The 23,844-nt window shown below is 45.8% G+C and overlaps 1 protein-coding gene across 1 annotated transcript in view; it reads left to right on the plus strand.

Annotated features, from left to right (window-relative positions):
• The first annotated feature begins 4,699 nt into the window (after positions 1 to 4,699).
• LOC133013830 (leptin-B-like) overlaps positions 4,700 to 23,844 on the plus strand; it is a 201,311-nt gene continuing 182,166 nt past the window's right edge. Inside the window, 1 exon segment of the mRNA XM_061081289.1 lies at positions 4,700 to 4,777. Coding sequence (XP_060937272.1) covers positions 4,700 to 4,777 — 78 coding nt within the window.

Genomic DNA, 23,844 nt, shown 5'->3' on the forward strand with positions numbered 1-23,844 from the left:
TCTCTCTCACCTGCATGAACAGAGCGTGGTCTCTGGATTAAATTCGAAGTGAACGGTGAAGAATCAAGTTCCACTGCTAAGTGCAAACACTCTCCTTCTGTGCAATTCATCAGCTCGTTTATATTCCACCGTTGTGACAATTGAGTCGGCGTTGGACTCAAAATAAGCAGCTTGAGATGCATAACACATGCGTCTGTCAGGCCTGTCGAGTTCCGTCAAACCGCAGCACGCTCGACGCAAGGAACAGCAGCCGGAGCTCAGACATATGACTCAGCAAAACCCCGGTGGTCGCACTGTCATGACCGAAATATGTTGCAGAGAATATGTCTGATGCGAAGAGGAAAACAGACGGAGCCGCTGACTGGAATGTGGTCAACTGAGCCGAGCAGGTTGGATTTCTTCTTGTTGTTTTTTCCGGCGGATAATAAACATCTTTAAAATCTGCAAACACAGTGAATACTACCAGATGAACAATAATTTGACTTTGACATATCGCCTACTTTTGATTTTGCTAGCTTTAAAGAAATGAATGTAGCATGAGATAGTGTTTAATCAGGGCCAAAGTTTGTATAAAGTATTTAAAAAGTTAAAAGTGATGATGACAAGAGTTCATGACTGTGGTAGGGTTGTGGAGCCAAATCATCTGGATCGCCCCCTGGTGGCTGGCTGCCTCCAAGTTAGCAGACGGGACATGGACCAAACTAAAAAGTCAACTATTAAAAAACCAATACAGTGAAATCTAAACAATAACAGAAGGTCGCTAAAATGCCTTAATCCTTCTGATTCCGTGGGGGCGGGAATGTGTGGAGGGAAGTTAAAGTGACATTTAAAGTCTTCATCTCTCCAGTTTTAACCCTGGAAATTAACTTGTTTCCCAAAGTTTCTGTGATTCGTATCTACTCGGTTCACCTCATGCTTCCAACACTCAGGTTCTCCTGGTCGCTGCTAATCTCTGTCAAATTATTCCTCTTTTAATCAAACTGGTTTAATTATTGCAGATGTGGGATTCCAACGCTCTCACGAGAGGTATTTGCCTTTCCCATCTCATCCTCTGTGAACTTTTTCTCCTGGCCATTTGATCGTCCTCACGCCCGTAATGTTAATAAAGTGCAAGGTATTGGACTTCACCGCTGGGATCTGTGTCCACCGTTAGTGCCCCCCCGCTGGGCTGCCGCTGTCCACATCCGGCCATGGAGCTCCACAGCTCGTCTAACTCCTTATAATTCATCCTATTTAAATGAATTCGGGCCGACAGTCGCCTTTACTGCCGCTCATCGACCTGGATTTATTAATATGATACCTTTGCTTGTGGGACATTCCGCTGGACTCGCTCGTTATTCTCTTATAAAAGTGGATTTACTGTTTTGAATACACAAAGGAGGGCGTGACGAAGCAGGTTAAGCCTTCAAATAATCCTCAAAAAAAATACTGCGCGAGAACCAACTCACTTCAAGAATTACCAGGTTCGAGGAAGAGACTCCCGAGAGCCGGAATTCAAGTTTAATTAGGAAGGCATTGTCCAGAATATATAGATTTACATGTAATTCCTTTTCAGTTTGCAGTGTAATCCTGCTGCTTAACATTTCACCACCCCGGAGAATGTCTCTCTTTTTTCCCTGTAAGCTCCTATTCCAGCTGCGGGTCCGTTCCATTGTAGGTCCCAGATAGTGAAGGAGTTATTGTGAGTGGACACAGAAATGGGGATTTGATCCTGGAGTCTAATTTAATTAAGGCACTCGTGCAATCAGAGACTTGCTTTCGTGCATTATATAAAAAAAACGATCACAAGAGGGAGTAAAGAATATAAATTGCACCTAAGGATTATCAGAATATAAGGCGAGCAGGAAAGTGTGAATGGTGTATTTATCCTGCAGGTTGTCATAGCAACGCAGTGCTTACACCCAAGTCTCTGAGTGTGTGAGTAAACAAAGTAAGTCAACAATGCATTGACAGATTTACACTAAACTCTGTGGTTCTGTTACTTGAGAGGGTTTCTCCAGATGAATAACTTTCTTTTCACATTTATTGATCATAAATGACGTCATATGAAAAGTAACGTCATGAGGAAGTCACAGAGAATTCAGAAAATGACATCATGCAAAGTTCACCCATTATTTCTTTTAGGTATCTCTTGACAAAACCTACAAATTATATAGATCAACAAATGTTTTAGGTTTTTCTTTTAGTTAGGTACGAGTAAAAGGAATGATGTCATCATGACATCGCTATGGTCAAACCACCTGTTGAGTGACTTGAGTTGTAAAGAGACGCTGATATGAAGAGTGGAGCCAGACACACACACACACACACACTGATCCACTTCTATCACTGCATGTACATGAGGCTAATGCAATTGTCTGTTGGTCACTGGGACATTACATAACGCACTTATGTGGCCTCAGCTGTCAGAGCGGCCTGAGTGAGACGAGTGCAGGTTCTGCTCGGTGGTGAAGAGGGATCCTCAGTGGGAGAGTGAATCAATGCTACAGAGACTCCGTGGCTTCGTATCCTACCGGGGACACTGCGCTGCAATTTAGAAAAGAAGCCTCAGAGGATGCCGAGGAAATAATGTGCTCACAGATTAATCACGTATCCGATGGGGAATCTATTCCTCTGAGGCTCTGATAAGCAATAACCACCCTGATAAAATCCATCAGATGACACATGCTCCTCCAGCACCTTTGTCTGACTTTGTCGTGTGTTAATAAGTGTGTTTGTGTGCAGTTTGTGTTGGGTCACAATATATCTGCGCATGTTGTTTCTCTGCGATGTTTCAGCAGCAGCTTTTATCTACGACTGTGACTCATTCTGTTCTATAACTGCAATGAAAAGAAAGTGATTGGAGAGCAATTTGTATTTTCTTTTTACCTGCCCCCTGTTCAAGGTTTTCCTTTTTAGAATTTATTACTTCCGCCGAGGAGGTTATGTTTTTCGTTTTGTGTGTCAGTCGGCAGGAGTATGCAAAAACTGCTGAGTGGTTTAAAATGAAGCTTCAAGGATGTGGTATGGTGAAGGGAAAAAGAAAACATTAAATTATTAAGTGCAAAAGCAAATAGTGCTGCACACAAATATGAAGCAATGGAGAAATCATGTTTTGGAGAAGAAAAATATTTTATCTTACACCTACTTAATAGATTTATAATTTCAAAAGGCACCAAATCAAATGAATCTGAGCTTTACGAAACTTTGCACCGAATCAGTGCTTGAGCTATGATGTGAAGGTCCAAGGTTTGTGAATCAAAACAATGTTTAAATGCTTATTTCATGTCTACACTTTATGGACATTATTCAATGGGACACATGGACTCATTTATGTGATTTAAAATAAAATGCGTGTTCTTAATTTCTGCCTTTAAAATGTACAATATAATTTACCTGGACATGAATAATTAATACGAAGGAGAAATGTAATAACCCTTCTGACACGGAGTGGACGTTCACCTTTCACTTAGTCAATTAAGAATCAAGCAGCGTTGTTGCAGTATTGCAAAGTGTCTAGTAGCAGCTTAGCGGTCAATACGCGACACATCTGATTACAGAGGGTTTCCATGACATTTCAGATGTAATTATCGGCCTCATGTATAATTTAACACAGTGTATAGGAGCTGCAGGGTTTCAATGGAAGCACCTGTACATGCAATCAGGACCGAGAGCACTAATTAAACTGCCTTTGATTAGAGAGCAGTAAGCAGTCTGCGCTGAATGCTAACACACACATGACAAATGAGGGAGGAAGCAGACAGGGTTCAAGCTCAAAGGACACACACACAAACACACACATACACACAAACACACACACACACACACACACACACAGATACACACACACACACACAGTAGGAATGGTGCCCGCTCTCCTCTGCTGTCTCCTCCTTTTGAGGAACCTCTCCACTGAAGTGACAGTAAACACCAGGGGGTGAGGAGCCTCGTCACAACAGCATGCTGACCCCCCCCATCCCCCCCCCCCCTGTCCCCTAGCGCTAACTTCCGGTGCACTGGAGAGATGAGCGTGCACAGAGCAAGTACAGGACGACCTCACACATGTACATGCGTGCACGCTGAGAGAAGGACACGTGCACACTCCCTCCTCCTTGCCCTCCAGTCCTCACACACATCAGCTGACGTGTACTGTACCATATGTGCACATACACACGCCTCGTCGCACTTCAAACCGCCACACACACACACACACACACACACACACACACACACACACACACACACACACACACACACACACACACACACACACACTCAAACACTTTCTAGTATCTTTCCCATCGCACACATCTATCTTACAGCGCCCGACACTCCTTCACATCCCTTCACCCGGTGCCATCGCTCCCAGCTTGCTTGTGACTGCCAATCCCCAAAGCCACCGGAGGGATGGAGTGCGATGCAGAGGCATGCTGGTCCTGCTCGGCGCCTGCTGTGCTGTGCAAGTTTTTTTCCATGTATGTCCTGCAGCTCTGGGGGCGCCCCCCCTGCCCCGAAACACACCCAGCCCCCCCCCTGAGAAGACACAGGAAGAAAGGAACACCCCTCCAGAGGCTTGTGTGCTTGTCCTCGCTGTGCCGTGCCAGCTTCATGCCACGCTCATGCCCCACAACCCTGGAGACGGCGCCCGCCGCGGCAGGTGGCAGCCGGTGACATCACAGGCCGCCCAGTGAGCCTGTTAGTTGGACGTGTGCATGTGGACATGTGGCGCGACGACACGCTACGGTTGCATAACGGCTTCTACACAACACCTGTCAGCAGAAACGCTCGGACTCCCACTGTGAGTCCAGGGAGAGGTGTGACCTGGACACCAAAGATTCAGCTTCAACCGACGGACAAGTTACTTTTTTACAACTTGAGGATTGTATTTACTGTTTATATCTGTTGTATTTATATCTTTTCACGTAAATAATCCAGTGTTACTTCATCTAAAGGTAATTCCCACTCGGCCTTGTTCTCAACTCCAGACTTCGAGAGACTTGGAAACAATCCTGCCACTTTTTCTTTGTTTCTACTGTCTCCCCCCCCCCCCCCCCCCCCCACTGAGCGATCACTCACGCTGCCTCGACAGTTATGTGAGGACAAACCCCCAATTTGTCTGAAATAAGAAGTGTGCTGTTTACTGCTAAAGTCTCCTAAACTCGTTAGCAAGCCATAAATATGACAAAGAGCGTTTGAGATTTATTGTATTTATCTTGTCATTGCTGCTTCCTTGTAATTTGGTCCTGGGCTCACACGTCCAGCCGTGCTGTCTGGATGCATGATGGAAGAGCGAGGCTATTACCGCTGCCACGCTGGGACCCAGGTACCGGGCACCGACGGGGGATGTGTATTAAATTGTTCATTTGCACATTTGCCCTTGATACTTTCAGCCGAATCAAATCAGTTCAGAAGAAGAAAAAAGACAGGATGAAGAATTTCTGTGCTTTCTCAAAGACTTTCACCGACCACAGCTGGTCATGTTATTTTGTTTTTTTTTAATCCTGCAATAATCCCCTTCTTGATCCACTTTTAATTCTCCATCGCCATGGCAACAGGCTCTGTTGTCAGGTGTACGTTGATAAGCACGCTACGCCCATGGCTATCGCGAATTTACATAAATAGCCGTTCCGTGAGCTTGTCTGTTTCCCTGGTAACACCAGGTGATTCTCCAAGGCAACCTCCGCCCACAGAGCAGGTCTGCAGCATTTCTCTGTAATTATGTCCATCGCACACACACAGACACACACACAGACACACACACAGACACACACACAGACACACACACAGACACACACACAGACACACACACAGACACACACAGACACACACACACAGACTCCAGCACTTCAGAGGACCTTAAATTTACTTCCTACTACCTCTCAAACCCTTAACTTAACCTAAACCATGTCTACTCCTTAAAATCAGATTATTTAGGTTAAATGACCCTAAAGTTGAGGAAAACATTTTAGAGAGAATACGAAGCGTCCATGATTTCCACTGATTTTGACAAAAACTTGAGAAAAGGGACATGGATCAAGAGAGAAGCCTTAAATGTTGGTGCAGATCCAGGAAACTGTTTTCACTTCCAACATTTCCTTTTTATACATTTTTACTTCCTAGGGAACGATGCACGGATCTTGAAAGAGATCACATACATTTACAGGACAAATATCTATGAACTACTGAGAAGATCTAGTTTTTGCAGTATCTGAACAATATAATAACTTAACACACACAAACTCGCATTCAAAAATAGTTCCGTTGAACTGAAAGGTGGTGTAGCGAGAGCTGCGAGCGCCTGACATCCACTAAGACAATGTATTAATCAGAGGCATAATAAGCAGAATAGTTGAGACACTTAATCGTGAGCCCAGAATTCATTATTGGAACAAAAAGAAAGTGTGCGTGCGCTTTACTTTTTCCAGCATTGCCATGACAACCGTGTTTGTCCTTTTTTCTTGTCTTGAGAAAAAGCGATACTGTGATATATAAGAAGTGACATTTCACAAAAGGGGGCAGGCAGCGCTGCACGGCTCCGGCTGCAGCCTCATATCTGCTCGTCTGGAAGAATGAAGGGTTTATGTGGATTTACATTGATATGAAAAAAGATAAATTTGGCTTTGGTTTCGACTCTCGCGCTGAAATGAAACAGGTCGGATGAGTTGAAGGACTGATGAGGAGAGAAAAGGATCAACGTGGCTCATTTAGGGAAGTTGATCAAGGTGCATTTAGCTTTTTAACTAAACAGCTCAGTATATAGTTATATGTATGTTTATCTAGTTCATAGTTTAACAGTTTATAAAGATGCACTCAAAGGCAACACCCAAAAATTAAGCAAAATCTTTATGATCACCCCCTGGTGGCAGGCGGAAATATTGGACATAAACCCCACCTCCTCCATGTTAGCAGATTGGACATTTAAAAAATTCTAATTACACATTAAATATTTCTTTCTCAGAGATAGTTATGTAGTTCTTATCACAGAGATAATTGTTCAATTAACTTGCTTTTGTGTTTAAGGTAAAACTGAAGGAACTAGCAAATCGCACTAAACTCAGTAAAGACCAAAAACCATCTAACAAGTCACAAGACACTTTGGACGTCCCTTTGTTAAAAAAAATGCAAAACAGATTCATGACCACAAAACAGACAAACAAACAATTGTGCTTGACAAGGAGGGTATTACAATACAAGACGAGGATTAGACAAAGTGGGCTCGACACACTGCGTCTTTGGAAAGGATTTGTGTTAAAGCCCCAAGACACAGGCAGGTCATCACTTTAACAAATATAAACTGCATTTCACTTCTCTGACTGCAGGTAATCTCATTTCTACATTGATTGTTTTTGTGACGGACATCCGACGCCGCTGCCCCCCCCCTCCCTCGGAGCAGAAAACTGAATTTAAGCCACAAAAACAGCTCGCACGCCGTAAATTGTCCTAATAGTGTTGGCATTTGTCGGGAGAGGGTAAAATATTCCTTGCCCTCTATCTGGCCTCAGCTTTGATGGGAATGGATATATTGCTGGGTGTCATTGCACCGCGCTGCAGTCGGAGGTAATGGGACAAGAGAGATGAGCGGAGATGCCGTCTGCCTGCCTCACAGGTCTCTGGGTTTCTCATGCCTTTCCATGTCTGAGAGGGGAGAGAGAATTAGGAGTGCAAACCCACATTATACCTAAATTAGATCAGTGTCTCTCTCTCTCTCTCTCCTGTCACCACTTCCAAACCTGTGTGAGCCTGGAGGGCGAACGAGAATCACCTTAATTCCGAAAGCACAGAAAAGCCATTTTGTAACAACACTATCAACAGGTTTGTGTGGGCAAGCGATTACAGGGAAGGTTTTTTCTGGATGAAGTGGCTGTCGTGTTGTTCCCTGCAGAATCACTAAGCAGCTCAACCACCATCCCACAATCCCCCCAAACAAGGTGTTCGCGTTATTGTAAATTTCGTCAGAGAAGCACAATTAAATCTTCCGCGGCGGCGGAAGCGTCTTTCATGCCTCCGAGTCTCCTTGGATCTTTGCCTCTTGATTTCTGACATTAAAACTGTCCCCTTGCCATTTGTTACGCATATATTAGCCTTTATATGATTGATTGAATTAATTCATTATTTCTTCCTGTTTTTAATCTACTCCCCCCGCCCCCCCCTTAAAAAAACTGCCTGTGGGTTGGGCTCTGAATAGGAATTACCCACCGGAGCATAGCTAATTACCAGGCATTAGCATATGCAAATGAGGGCCGTTATCTTGTGTACAAAATGTTGCTTATGGTAAACACTGGCTAATCACTTTAACGAGTTTAGCTGTTTAAATGCTGGTAATTGCATATTGTTTAAACAGAAGGGCCGGATTCACCGGAACTCAAGGTGGAGGCAGGAATGTGAGACGTTCGGCTTTTGTGTCCGATTCCTGTTTTCACCTCGGCTGCCGCGGCTGCTTTGATGAAACCACTGAAAAGAGAATAAAAGATGTGCTCTGCCTTCAGTGTTGCTTGGATTACGTCAATGTAACTGCGCCTCATGGTGAAGCACGCTGTGGACCTTATGAAAGTTTTGTCTCATAAATGTGTGAGAATAATAATTTAAAAGGAAGGGAACAGAAAGCAGGAAATGTGTGGACGCAGAAGTGCGAGATGTGACCTGATAGACCTTTAGAAGGACAGAGATTCAGGGACTAACCCCCCCCACCACCACACACACACACACACACACACACACACACACACACACACACACACACACACACACACACACACACACACACACACACTGAGATATTAACGTTTCAGTTACAAAACAGCCACGCTATGTTCAGAAGAGCATTGAGCCGGCCGAGAGCTAATCACAATCATCTTAATTGCAGCAGAAACAGAAGCAGAGAGTTGTCTACCACTCCACTCTGGTACGTGAAGCAACTTTCAACTGAAGGAGCTGAATGTCGCAGTGTCTGGTTTCCTATGATTCTGCTCAACGCGTCTTTAACGAGTCGCACGGAAACGAGCACGAGGGAATAATGTGCTCGACACGACACAAACCACCGAGCTACACAAACAAGAAAAGCCTCCGGATTCCTTGTGTCTGGGCCTTTTCCTTATAAATATTCTCATGCACACATACACATAATTCCACTTTAACATACAGACTAACTATAACATTGGTATTTTAAACTTCATCGATATTGCCCTTTTAATACTTAAGAAATAAAATATACAACTAAAATGATTACAATAACTCGGATAAAATCAGGAAATACTTTCTGGTGCTTTTTCATTATCACCACAACACTTCTAAACTTGGCTTAAATCAAAGTAACGGCGTCTTCAGAACAAACAAAATCAACTAAACCAGGTAATAACCTGAGCTGGGTCGCAGGCATCACCTGTAAGAGTGTGCACGGCGCTCGCGCTCAGAGCAACAGTCCACAAAGTTGTAAATTATACGGCGTTAAATTAAACATTTTCCAGTCATTAACCTCCGTCACCGCAGCCTGGGAGCGCCGCTTCTCCGCCGCCGCTGCCATTATTTCTCCGTGCTTTAGTGAAACAGGAACGCAAACAATCAATACTCCCTGAACGAGAGGTCAGCGCTTCCTCCTGCTCTGTCAAACCAGCTGGACGTCGGAGAGCCGGGCCAAAGTTCAGTCAGACCGCCCCCCCCCCCCCCCCCAGGAGCGAGGGAGGCCGGTCGATTCCCGTCAGGGAGAGTGTTTGTCTCGTTCCATCGCACAGAGACATGAAAGGGAAAGAAACGGTGAAGTGACTGGACTGGAGCCGCAGCTCCGGGGTTGAGACAACGACGGAGAGAAATTGAGAAGCACGACTTGTTCCACCTTCTTAAGACCCCCTGTGATGAATCTGTGACTTTAATTCCATCTGTTCCGCACAAACAAAACACACAGTCTTAATTAACTGGGAGGAAAGAGTGCGACCGAGCGGATCTCAAGTCGGCGAAGAGTCTTAAATGAAGAGCATCCTACAAAACAGGTTTTATAACCATCACACCGAGGGCAGAGGAAATGATTATTGATAAATCTACCAATCATTTTGTCAATTTATTGGAAAAACATCAGAAAAAGGACAAAATAGATCCCCCACAAATGTTTGTATCTTCTTGTTCTGTCTCAGATATCGTTATAAAATTGAAAAATCCCCTTTGCACTGTCCAACAAATAAATAAAACAAACCGACTGTGGAGCGAGATTGTGACTTTATCAAATTGTTATTCCAGTTGTGTTTCCGTCCAACACACCTGCCACGCATTCAGGTGGGCAGACCCCCCCCCCCAAAAAAACTGTAGCTGTTTGAGAGAAAACTCAAACAGCTGCTGCAAACAGAAAATGCTTCGATCGATGAGCTGAATTGTTGCAGATTAACTTCCCATTAATGGCCTCATTAAATAACTGACATATACAAAGCCTGAGCATCGATGGACATTATGAAATTGGTGAGAGAAATATCTCATAAATGAGAGGAAAGACACTGTCTTACTTCCTAAAGTTGGGTTTCACATGCCCTGATCACCAAGAACTATCAGATCTCGTTCTTTTGACCAAGTTGACACCTTCATCAGCTTCTTCCACGTGGATGACTCGTCGTTACCATGCCCACTGGCTGCTTGTGGTGAAGGAGAAGGAGGACGGTCCATCCTCCCTCTGTGGTCCGACTGGCTCTCAGGATCCGTAATGACCCGTCACGCGTCCTGCTCTCTGAACTCCACCGGTTCCCTGAGAGGTTACAGAGCCTGTCAGTGTTGGACCAATCGCCTCGAGCTCTCCTTCAACCCCACGTCCATCACACCACTCCATAAGGAAACATGTTGATTCGTCCCGGTGCCTCAATTACTTTTGCCCTTTACCTTTAACGCTCAGATTTTTGAGTTTTAATGCAAGTTATTTGTTTTTCATATTTTTTCCTTTTAGTGTTTTATCTGTTTAAGTGTTTTTAGAGCAGCTGCAATATTCAGCTCAATTTAATTCTTCATTTTTATTCTGGGTCTTACACGATATGTCCTTGTGGGCAGTTTTTTTTATTGTCTGTTACACAATGTTCTGTTCTGCAGCTGCTGTAGAACTTTAGCCCCCGAGAAAACATTTCTCCACGTGGACAATAAAGTATATTTGATTAGATTTGATTGAGAAAAAATGTCAGGACTTCAGTGCACGTCTGGAAGCACTTTATCTAAATGTCAAACATTTAGGTAACGGTAACTTGTGTGGATGACAAAAAGACATCACTTTCACAGACGGATGAGAACACGAAAGTGAACGCCTTGTGGAGCCGTGAAGTCAGAAAGATGCTCCGGTCTCACAGAGGAGGCAAAAGAGAGGTGGAGATGTGAAGAATGCTTGCCCCTAAAACTTGCTTTGCAAATTTCAGCGAAACAGCTCACAAAGGAAATCCATCAGAGTTTATCAGTGGAGCGGTTTGTCGAGAAGGCCCCCCCCCCTGCTCTGTCCTCAGAGGTTGGAGCTCTGTGATTGACAGCGGGCAGCCAGAAGCCCGGGGGCAAACTTTCCGCTCTATAGACGGCCACAGTTTTACAACAAATACACACACACACTATCACTCTTGTACGATGTCCAGGGGGTGGATGTAGAGATACACCCTGTGTGTTGTCCGCATGCTCACACACACACACAGACACACACACACCGTATCTCAAGCCGTGCATGTGTCAGGAAACACAAAGACACAAAGGTAGTAAGGGCCGGGAGGGAATAAACGCTCTTGTGTCTCTCCGAGTCACCCTGCGGTCCTCTTACAGAAAAGATACAATCATTTCATCATGTCGCAGCGCACACCCTTCTTATCTCTCGCTGTGGGGAACAGGGTGCGAGTCAAACCCAACAAAAACCACCATTTTGCTCTCTGAGCTCACTTATCTGACGACACAGAAAATCCACGGCAATAATTCAGCCCTCCGTAAGGGTTGGACTTTAACAACAATTGTGAGCAAGTGGCTCGTACTTTTTGTGGAGTGGGATGTAATTAGAATCGGCACGTTTCATTTCTGCTCCTGCAGAAAAACACAGCTGGCCGGGTTTTAGCTCACAATGCAGCTTCGGTTTGTAAAAGAGCGAGCACTCTGTGGCTCCTTCTACTTTTGTCTAACAACACAATGGAGAAAACAATGGGTTTTATCATACACTGAAAGAAAGGGGTGAGATTTTATTAAAAATGTGTTGCTCTATGTAGGAACAGATCATTTATAGACACACAATTGGTGCTTATTGTTTATTTTTATTATTTTAGTTTTGTACTATACGTTTGTGCACAATAGATACATTCAGAAGCTGAACAGGAATGTTCATTGAACAGCAGGAGCCTGATTCATCAAAATTGTCTATTCAAAACTGAGGCCATAAGTTTGAGTCAGTGGATTCATCAATTATCAAAAGACACAATATTTGGGTGATTAAAGGTCAACTGTTATGAGCAGAACAAACAGCTGAGTTACAGGGAATTAAACCCAAATGTTTCAACTCCTGATCAAAGTTTCCGACCCTTCACAAACTGTCTTCATCTACAACACTCATCATACATGCTCACAATCCTGATTCACTTCCACTCGTACCTCCACACTTCCACCACAGCCCACTTTCCTGTCTGTCCTTAGCAATGACCTCTAGGAGCAGCCAAGGTGACGCTGGTATATTTCCTTTGCTGATGAAGCCGAATGATTATTTCCCCACGCTACTATAAATGATTTGGGAGATGATATTTCTCTTGACAGGTTCTGTCTGCACTTCTAATGACGACAAATGAATTAAAAGCTCCAAATAAAAAATCTAAATTCCCATTTCATTAGACAGTATCCTTACTCATCACATTAAGAATAAAAAAACTCAATAACTTGAAAAGGTTCACATGCTCTAAAGTTCGGAAAACACATAACTCTCCTCATACTTTACTGCTGCAGATCCTCTTTTCAGCCTCTGTCTGAAAAACTCTGTTGCAATTGGCCGACATCTTTAACAAAGCGGGGGGACTCCTGGCGAGTGCGTTCCAGGAGCTCCAGGTTCAGTTTCTCTCTGTGTTGGGGGGGGGGGGGGGGAGCAGCTTCTTGTACTGTGGACTTTGTGCTTTTCAACTTCACAGAACTTTGTTAACTTTACAGAACACAAAAATCTATGAAACACACTGGAGGAATAAGAAACTGAAAAAGCATAAAACATCTCCTTTCGAGTCAGTGTGCTGTTAAGCCTGAAGTTACACGTCCCTAGAATATAAAACACAGTATTAGCTTTCATGGACACACTCAGAATTAATATTGAGCTGCTATAGAAAAAAAAAAGTCTCACATATAAAAGGGCCTTAACCGGCCCCATTATGTACGAGCATGATTGGTCTTCCAGCGTGAGTAAAAAGTCCCATTGGCTGTAACCAATGTGTGAACCATTATATTGAAAAGAGCTTGAAATGGTTCTCTGAGTGTGAAGTGAGTGCAGATCCCACTGAGGTAAAAAAGCATCTAAAACCCTTCTTGGTTTGACAATATATTTGACTCTCAGCGATCGATCCTTCACGACGGAGCTTGGAGCCGAGCCCCTGCTCTCGGTGTTCGGGGGGGGGGGGGGGGGGTGAAGGTCGGGGGGGGGGGGGGCGCAGTGCTCGTGTTCTCGGTGCCAGGTTCTCAGCCACCAACAGACACCGACTAACCAGCCGTGTCAGACATTCCCATGTCTCCAGTGTTCAGTGTTCCAGTCTGGAAATCACCTGCTCCTGGGAGGCATCCATCTTCCATGATGATGCCCACCCCCCCACCCATCTATAGCCTACTTCTTCTGCCACTCCCCCCCCCCCCCCTTGCTTTCCTCTAAGGGATGGAGAGTCATTAGCAGGTAATGAAAGCAGGGGGATGTGTGATGTCCTGCCTTTGTGGGGCTGACCGGATGGGGGACTTCACAGGGGACGTTTTCCTCGACGCTTGCGGGGGGGGGGGACTTTTGGTTATTTGGTCCCTGCTCTGAAGGAGAGACATTGTAATTGGCTCCCCTCAGAGACCGGCCGGTCCACAACGCCACGTACAGCATGTATAATAGATGTGCGTCTCCCTGTCTTCAGGGCGGATGAGCCAGCTCTGATTTTCACCCTGTAGCGAGCGAGCGGGAGGAGAGAGAAAAACCCCGCTCGGTGATTGGATGACACGCTGGGTGATACATTGTTGAACTGCTCTGACCGCTGTGCGACCAGAGTCACCATCAAGAACCTCCCGCTCCTGAAATATGCATCAGGATCTCAGGCAGTTAAATATAGATGTTATGTTTGGTATGTATGCTGTGTGTGTGTGTGTGTGTGTGTGTGTGTGTGTGTGTGTGTGTGTGTGTGTGTGTGTGTGTGTGTGTGTGTGTGCGTGCGCGCGTGTGCGTATGTGTGTGTGTGAGACGATGTGGCTCCGTGTCACTGAACGCCTGACATGTGCTCCTCTCTGTTTACCGGGCTTGAAATGAGGCCGTCTCATCTTCTCTACTTTAAGACGTATCTGTCACCATCCAGATGCTTGAGTGGACCTGAGCTCGCTTTGTTTCTGCAGTGGAACAAAAGTTTTTTGGGGGATTTAGTTCAGAATCAAAGCTGTTTTTCAGAGGACGGAGGTTGGTTCTAACCCTCTCAACACACGTCTCCTTACAGAGATCCCAGAGAGAATAAAATGATGGGATTTTACTCTGGGCCAGAGAACAGATATGTTGCACCGAGGTGTGGGTGAAGATGAATAGGATATTGGACATATTTCATTATTTCAAGGCAAGACAGCACATCAAACTTATATTTAACAGTGGACCCCCCCCAATAACATGGTGAATCACAGCATCTACAGGCCATCTGTCAAGCATTAACTTTAAAATGGATAAAAAATGACCAGATTCCCGTTTTAGATTACGCTGCCAGTTTTATGTGAGCCAGCCTTCACCGAGTACACTAAAAGTGAGGGATGCTGGCTCCATGTCCAGGTGAGCGCCACAATAAAATAGTGCAGTGATGAGCTGTGTTCATATCTGAGAGGGGATAAAAATGGTGTTGCCAACAATGCAGGCCTGACCGCGGCCGTGTGAAAGCGGCGAGATAGCACGCCAGAAGGCCACGGAAATCTCATTCCCTTATATTTCCTGGCGGGCTGGGGCCTAACCTCGGACGAATGATAAATGAGCTGTTACAGTCGAGGTCTTGTGTAGCAATCCTCACCCATAGCATCGCTGTCAGCACGGCCACTGTCACAGCGCCGCGGTGATTGAAACGAGAAAAAGGAACAATAAAACCCGATTGCAAGGAGCAGCTGCACACAAGTAATTTTTTAAAGGACTCTTCATTTCCTCCTCTTTCACCGGAGATGTTTGCAATTAGAGCAATAACAATTATTCTGATTGCAGAAAGAATCTGGGATTTTACAGTGGGTCTGCAGCGCTGCGCTCGTCCGCGCAGAGTGTTCGCTCTTTCATGGAAACAGCAGTCATCGCCATGGTTACCCAAGAAATATGAGATGTATTCCACCTTCAGTGCTCTGGTGTCAGTGAAATCTCTGTCTGAGAGATATTCAGACATGATCCACCCTCTCAGTGCCTGTTAGAAGTCTCATTTAAACACTGTGTTTCTATAGCAGGGATTTGGAGAGGGCCGGTCCCAGCTAAGTGAAATCCTGCGGTTCAGTGTATGGACGTGATTTCAGAGGACTTGAGATTCTTAAGTTGGTTCAAGGCTCGTACAAGTGGGAGAATATTTCCGCCGGGAGCTACAAGGTCTTGTTGATGTCAAATGTAAAAGAACGCTGTATATCATGGCGACGAGCTTTTCACAGAGATTCAGCTCCTGTGTTCCCAGTTCCTCTCTGGCTGCACAGAAATCTCACTTCCATCTCAAGGACGCTCCTCCTCGCTTTCCAATTGTTCATCCGCGGCGGCGATGGGGAGTGTAAATGTTAAATGATCCCCATCTTGATGGATTCAGTTTTAGTGAAATTCCCCCAAGGCTGAGGAGCCATTTGACACATGCCGTTGCCATGGTGAAGGGAAGCTTCACTGGAGAGGCGGGAGAGTCCGCTAAAGGTTAAGATGTCAGCGATTGGCTGAATGGGCACTAAACAAGGAAGGGAGATATGAGCTTGGGGGCTCTGGTTGGACGGAGGGGAAACAGTGTGTTCCTGGTTGGTTGCTCAGTGCGCCTTCGGAACCGTGGACCCACACACACACACACACACACACACACACACTTACACACACACACACACACACACGCACACACACGTACTCATCTGCTCCTGCTAATTAGCTGTTTGCCTGAGAGAGCACTGTGCTGCCCGCCAACCCCATTAGCCAACCAAACTGTCCCCATGAATCCCGGGCTCGCAAACAAACAGACACACACGCACGGCCGTACCCATCCTGCCATCCCGGCTCCAGCAGCGCTCGTAGCCATGGGAATGACAGATTTTATTTATCTAATACCCCAGACCCTTTGAGTGATGTGTTGATGCTGAAATTACAGGGTGTGCTCGGTTTAAGGATGGCCAAAACGGAAAGAGTGAGGGGGCGCACTCATCTCTACTCATCCTCCTCCTATTCTGCTCCAGCAGCATAATGAGCCATCAGCTACTGCTGACAACCTAACATCAGCTGGCCAATTAATGCCCATGCTTCTTTTTTAATCAGGCGCCCGTGCAGATGCCTCAGTCCAACGATGTTTGGGGCCCTGGCTATTTAGAGGTGGCCTTTTTTTTTTTGCGAGGCTCTGTAATGATTTCCTCCAGAAAAGCAGAATTCAAGTTTTGCCAGATGATTAGTACTCAATGGGAGCGTCTTGGACAGAAGCCTGGAGGTAGTGTTACATCCAGTGGAGAGCCACAAAGCGTGCACACTATACTGCACAATCACTGCAATTAGGGAGTGTTTGCAAGAAGGACCGCTCAAAGAGGGCTTCGAGAGGTTAGCAGCTTGGATGATTCAACAGAAGCACAATGCATGCATGTTTCAATGACAGTCGGGTGCAGTTACTTAGAAGGCGTCGCAGGGATAAAACCTGCTCGGCTAAGATAGGTGCTGCCGTTAAAAGAGGTGACAAGAGATAAACAGCTCCTTTGCCGGAGCAGAGAAAGATAAAAACAGATGTTGGAGTAGGCAACAAAAGGGAGCTGCTTAGAACGAAGTGGCAGCTGAAGAAGCGGTGTGACAAAGAGACCCATCTTCTCATTACCGAGTCAACAGAAGTGGCCCGTTCGCACCGCCGAAAAGGAAGGGGAGGGTCGATGGCAGTGAAAGAGCGGGAAAGAGAGACAGAGGAGTGTGGGCTCTTCAAACGGCACTGTCACCAGATAAGGGGAGCTGCTCGCTTGTGGCTGGCGCTCAGGAGTCCCGTCATGCATCGCTACTTTTGACAACTGCTCAGTCTGCTGTCCCTCAGCTGACTCCTTATTGGGCTAAAGCCCGGCACTGGAAACCTTCCACATTTCCCAGAGATGTTCTCCTGGAACATGAATGATTTCTGATCACATTTTCCGTGTCCTACAGCACGTTAGAGCGGTGATATGAGCTCCAGCCGAAGCTACACACACCCTGAATACATCCGTCTTTTCTATCTGCCCAGTGGTTTAAACCTGCTCTCAGCTGTGCCATGCCTGCTTTACGAACCAACATCCATTTATATGTTAATTATAGCCCGGGACAGATCTAACAAGCTGTAATATAAGTGTGAGTATTGCCAAGCTCACTGTATCTCTCTTTATCTCACTTCTCTCCCCTCCATCCTCTGGACAATCTGCGCCTCGGCATCTGCAGGCTCGTCACGGAGCTGACACAGGTTATCCTGATGATAGCAGATGTCATTTAATGTGATCTCCAGGGGGGGAAGTGAAGGGGTTAAGGCTAATGGAGAGTGGAGCAAATCTGATTTCTGTTTGACAACATTGTTCTCTTCTCCGACTCCACCTGCCAGATTGCGTCACTCTGGGCACTAAGAAGCCGGATGCAGCTGTGGAGGCCGATGTTGAAAAACAGGGCAAGGTCGTGGGCTCTTTGGCAACATTCCTGCAGAATCTGTTTCTGCCTCAGACTACACACGGGAAGGTTGTTCAATGTGACACCGCTGGTCGGACGTGAAATGGACTGTGTGCAGTTTTCAAAGTTTAAAGCCTAATTTGCCTCTTAATTTGAAAGGGGAACAAGCAGCAGAATTTAGGATCCGCATGTTAAACTATCACAACAATTTACAGTATGCAAGTGGGTCAGTGGTTACAGCAACCAAACAGGGCCGTGCCCTGCAGCAGTCAGTGGAGGAGATGATTGCATAATCCTGAAAGCATCTTCTAATTGCCATTTGTCGCTTGCTATTGTATTTTACCACACTTTGCTGGCAGGGACTTAAACAGCTTTACAATCCTATGAGGAAGATCCTTTGCTTTGCACACGCTCAATTCTGTCAATACACCTTAAGGGGGGGGTAAAGATATGGACATTAACGGTGAGCAAATAAATCATGCAAAATGTTACCATGCTGACAGGAGAAATGTTACCATTGCAGGTGCCCTATAAAGGTCAGTGGTAACATATTCACTGAGATGAAGAGAGATGGCACATGACTCAAGTCTCAGAGTTGAAGTCGTTGTGACAGGTTGGGCCGGGCGGAGGCTTACAGGGAGGGCAGCCCAAATCTCAAATTTAAATCTGCAGCTGTGGAGACATACGGTACCGGGGCTGTGCAACAGATCAGTCTCTGTCACTGGTGGTAAAGCGGACTGTCAGCTCTGGATGCCGGACCTTGATTAGCAACTTCTTTTTCTGCCCAACTGCCAGGACCGATTGAGATCTCACGCCGCACAAGATCTTCTGTAGCTCCAGATATAAGTAGGAGTTCGACAACAGAGCAAAGAGAAAAGAGACTTGTCTGATTTGGTTCCTGAAGGAAAAGTGGACGGGTATTTTTCAAAGGTGAAATATTATGTTGACTTAACTGCAGAGTTTTTCTTTTACACACACAAACTAGAATGATTTTTTTTTAAACCCTAAGATCCATGAATCATTTTTGACCAGAAATCAAGGAAAATGTCAAAAATCGAGTCGTTAAAGAAAGTGAAAAAATGATTACTGGATCCATCCCCTGATCCGGATCCACACCATTATTTGACGGGTAATTCCTTGGCCCATAGTTCATCCTTCCTACGAGTTTAGTGGAAATCTGTTGAGTTGTTTTTGGGTAATTTTGCTCACAAGCAAACAAACTAGCAAACAAAACGGACAGAGGTCAAAATCTGTAAAACATTCGAGGACAGAACAACTTCAATCTCCTTCAAGAAATTTTAATAGTTCATCACTGTCAGATATTCTTCTTCTCTGGCTCTCTGGTATCGGGTTAATATGCTGCACACAATATATCTGCAATATTCTTTTCATGGCACGTGATTGGTCTGTTTGCACAGGGTGGCTGCGTCGCTCGGGGGCCCCTGGCGCCGTCGACACTCAGACCCGCACAACACACATTGAAGCAGGTGTGTAAACAGATAATGCAAACATACACATGATGGCACATAGCGCATGGATGCACACATATGCACAAACACGACTGCAGACGATGTGGGAAACAGAAAAAAAAGCACAAATGAAACACGCTCGCACCGAACGCTCACATCTTACTGGTCAGATCGTTGGGGGGGAATTGACTCAGGCTCATTCCGTATGCATCGGGTATTCACAACAACGCCCCTCTTATCTGTGTAAGTTGACACAAGAACCCCGTAATTAAATGTGACTTCTGTCATCTTTCCGGCTCAAACAAAACGAAATACCGAGACACACTCTCCGGGGCCTTTATGAGGTCTAACCTCACATGTCAACCGCTTTAGGGTGGGCCGAAGAAGAGGGGGGTTGGGATGAAGAAAATTAAGAAAAAACCCACATCAGACAGATGCTTTTAAGATCAAAGTCGGCCGAACGCAGAACAAGCACCGCGATGTGGAATAATTCACAAAAAAACCTAATGGCCTTCAAAGGGCCCTTTCCCCCCCTAAAGAGATGTGCTGGGGGATATGTCCAGTGTAGCCTGTGTTCTTACCATCAAAGTAAATGACTCTCTCACTATGGGTCATTACTGCAAGCGGCTCCTGTCAATAATGAGTAAGCAGCCCTTAATCTAATTTGACAGAGGGGCCGCCGCTCTGGTGAAAAGCCATCCTCCTCTCCATAAAGAGCAATGGACTGCTCGCTGTGCACAGGCGCTCCCTTTGAAACGGGAGGAGGCCGACAGCTGGAGGAAAGGTTCCGTGTGTTGTGTACACATGCCAGCGTCTCTTAAAGCAGGTGTACGGCTCACTGTCAGACAAGCAGCTTAATTTCTCCTCCTTGATGCCGTCGGTGGGTTCTCCTGTTGCGATCAAATTGCTCAGACACTCGTGCCAGAATATATTGACTGTGACTGATTGAATTATTGACGGGTCCCGCGTAACGCCCCAAGGATGGGTGGGGGGGGGGGGGGGGCCCTTTGCCCCTCACTTCCTCCACGGCGCTGCCTCCACCACCACTGGGCTCCAGTCTGACTCCGCTGTCAGCCAGTCAAGCCGGCTCGATGCTAATGCAATGTGACCACTTCCCGCCCTCCACCTCTCTTTGTGATGTCAAGGGCATATATATTCAGCACTATCAGTGTGGAACAGCTGTACTCACTCCAGTGCTCCGTGGCCGTCACCCCGGGTTCCCAGGCCGCGGTTAGGAGCCTCTTAGCCACGAAAGGTCATTAACGATTTATCTCAGTGGAGGCTGTGCCGCAGACCCGTGACGCTGGTGGCAAACATCAGAAATCAATCATATAGAAAAACTGGAAACGATAAAGTTGTCCAAGCTGATTTTTCGGGGGGCTCTTTACAGGAGGTCGGAAAATGCTAAAAATATGATAAATGCAACAACCGCTTCAAAAGCTTGCAATCTCTCCATCTTTGTTTACTTGTCAAACTCCAGATTACTTTAACACAAAACTTTCACACTCAAAACCGAGACGCATTTCCTTTTAAACTGCCAGAAAGGTATAATTTCACTTTTGGAGGGTCTTGTTTTTTTGCTGCCTGTCAGAAAAGGATTTCTTTGGTGCAAAATTAGCATCCTCCCAACCACTATGCTCGCAGAGATGCAAATTTAACAAGCGGGAAATTACAGTGTGGCAGGTTGGTTACGACCGGAGGTTTCCCAGAGTAATCAAAATCCGAATAAGCATCTGTCAAACAGTTTGGTTGTTCACCAACAATTCTGCTCAAAAGGTGGCTCTGCTTCTGGGGTAAGATAAACCCTCATGCACCCACGGCCCACTCCTCGTTCCCCCAGCACTCGGGTTTATGAAGCAACTCCAGGGTCAGGGTTGGCAGACCATTCGTCTTTCACACCTGCCTGCGATCGCATACGCAAATCTGATTAAATATTGAATAATCACTCTAAATCCATACCAATCATCGCAGTGACACTCAAGTGAATTGACAAGTGGGTCACAACATCTGCCGTGCAGCTGCTGTTATGTAACGGTGGATTAAACTCTGTGTTTCACACGGAGAATTTATTGAAAGGACGGACCCTTGAGATGTGGCATCTCATTTTCGAGGAGGGTCGAGGGGGGATTCTAATGTGTGATTAGAGACTGTTAAAGGACAAACTGACATTTGGGGAAATGCGCTTATTAGCTTTCTAAACAGAGGTTTGTCGAGAGAATATCAATTTCATTCAGTGTGTTCAAAACGGATTAGTGTGTAAAGATGGTAAACAGGGAAGATGGAGGCACCCAAATCTGGGATAATTTGGTTTTCTTTTTGTGCAACAGGAGGAAGTAGAGGACATATCATCCGTCTGTATTTCCAGTCCATGCTACACACATGTTGTTTCCCAGCCTTACATCGAATTCTTCTGTAATCTCCCCTGACCTCTCCCACCACGACAAAAACACACAACCACAACTCAGCATTTTCACTGACCGCATGAGTCTATACAAAGGCCATGTCTGTGTCACATATGGTCAGAAGATCCTGTTATTTTCCTGGTTGTGTACGACCACGTGGGTTCAGCCACGTCCTCTCGTCACTCGACGTGAAAGTGAGAGCAGAATGGAGGGAGACAGGAACGAGACAAACATGTTATCCTCTGCTACAATGCTGGCACAGCAGGTCTCACAGCGTCATCGTCAGTGTGACTCATCTCATTTTAATATGCTACTTTGATGAGCTAGTGGAGGGGGGGGAAGTCCCCTGAGACCACACTCGCTCACTCTCTCTCTCTCTAACACAGACAGACACACACACAGACACACACACACAGACACACGGAGCAGCCATCTCCCTCATATTCTAGGACATGTGGTTAACAGCCACTTCTCTGCTGCAGAGATCTCGGATGCTTCATGTCGGTGCACTGAGCTCCTTCCTCCTCTTCATCACACCTTCTCGTCTTCACCCGCTGTCGAACACACAAACACACTTCCAGGTTTTTCTTGTGCATGAATTAAGAATCACTTCTGACATATGCACGTGTACTTTTACACATCTTTGACCCACACATGTGACCGGTCCGCCACTGGCTAACCAGTTCAGCCCAAGGCCTGTGTATGTGTCTCCATGCATATAAACCGTGCATGTGTATGTATATGCATCCGCGAGTGTGTGTGCATGTTACAGTGCCACACTGTAGGTGGGGGAGTTGCATGTGCCGGTTATGCACTTGTGTCCTCCAGGGCAAGATGCACAGAGGGAGCAGAAGTGTGAGGGAAGTTACGCAAGCGTTTTTCTCAAAAGCCCCGCGACCCTCCAGAGTACCCCCCCCCCATCTGTTCATCCATACAAACAGATGTCTGCACTGGAATTGAAAGAGGGATGCATCACACCATCATATATTGAGACTACAATATTGGTTGGAAATCTAATGAGTTGTTGCCTCAGGGCTGTTTGGGATACGCTGGCAGTTGGAGGCATATGAAAGAAAAACACAGGGTATATATATATATATATATATATATAAAACGCTAGATACTTCTGTTTATTTCCCCAATTTTCAAGAAGCCTGCTCTGTTTAGGAAGCTCCGCGCTAACCGAGGGCATCGAGATATACAGTTTGGGCAATTTTCCATTTACTTGCTCAGCTACCTCCTCCTCTCTCCAAGAATGAAACATTAACTGGGCTTGACTTCATTTGTCAGAGCTTCTTTACGTCTCCTGCTAATGACCTTTCTGTTTAAATAAGAAAACATCTCGCTCCTTTCCCGGCTCTCTCTTCGCAGAGCGGCCCGGTATCCGCGGCACGGCCTCTCAAAAGCCTCGGACATGCCAGGGCGAGGTGTGGAGTGGCAGTTGGGGACGCCCCACCTTACTCAGCACATAATCCAATGGGAGCTGTGGTTGAAATTGTAGCTCTAGATTCCGCAGAGCTGCTCCAAGCATGAACTGGCAGGACGGGAGGCAATTACTGCCACTCAGGCAGCCATTTAGCAGAGAAACTGCGGCTAAAGAATGGGCCAGCACTGCTCACTTTGGATTGAACTCATATGGGGCCTAAGTAGGAGCGACACCCTGTTGAAGGGACAAGGAGTCTTCATTTCTACAAACACACACACACAAATCAACACACACTGTTTTTCTGCATATGTGTGACTATGAATACAGCCCAAGTCTACACAGTCTGAAAGAAAAGGTCAGTGTATTAAACTTGAGCGATACTGAAGTTTAGAAACGCACACACACAAATACACACACTTTGTGCATCCACCCTCAGGTTTGGGACTCAAACACACACGGAAAAATACTATTTGGAAGAAATCAATACCTATTGTAGTCTGGCCCCTTATCTCCAGAAAACCTAATGACTCTTCCTCTCTCATATACAGTAGTCACGACTGCCTATCTGTTCTGGTTCCAGGTGTC

The sequence above is a fragment of the Limanda limanda genome, chromosome 1 (genome assembly GCF_963576545.1).
Source record: "Limanda limanda chromosome 1, fLimLim1.1, whole genome shotgun sequence".
Lineage (NCBI taxonomy): Eukaryota > Metazoa > Chordata > Actinopteri > Pleuronectiformes > Pleuronectidae > Limanda > Limanda limanda.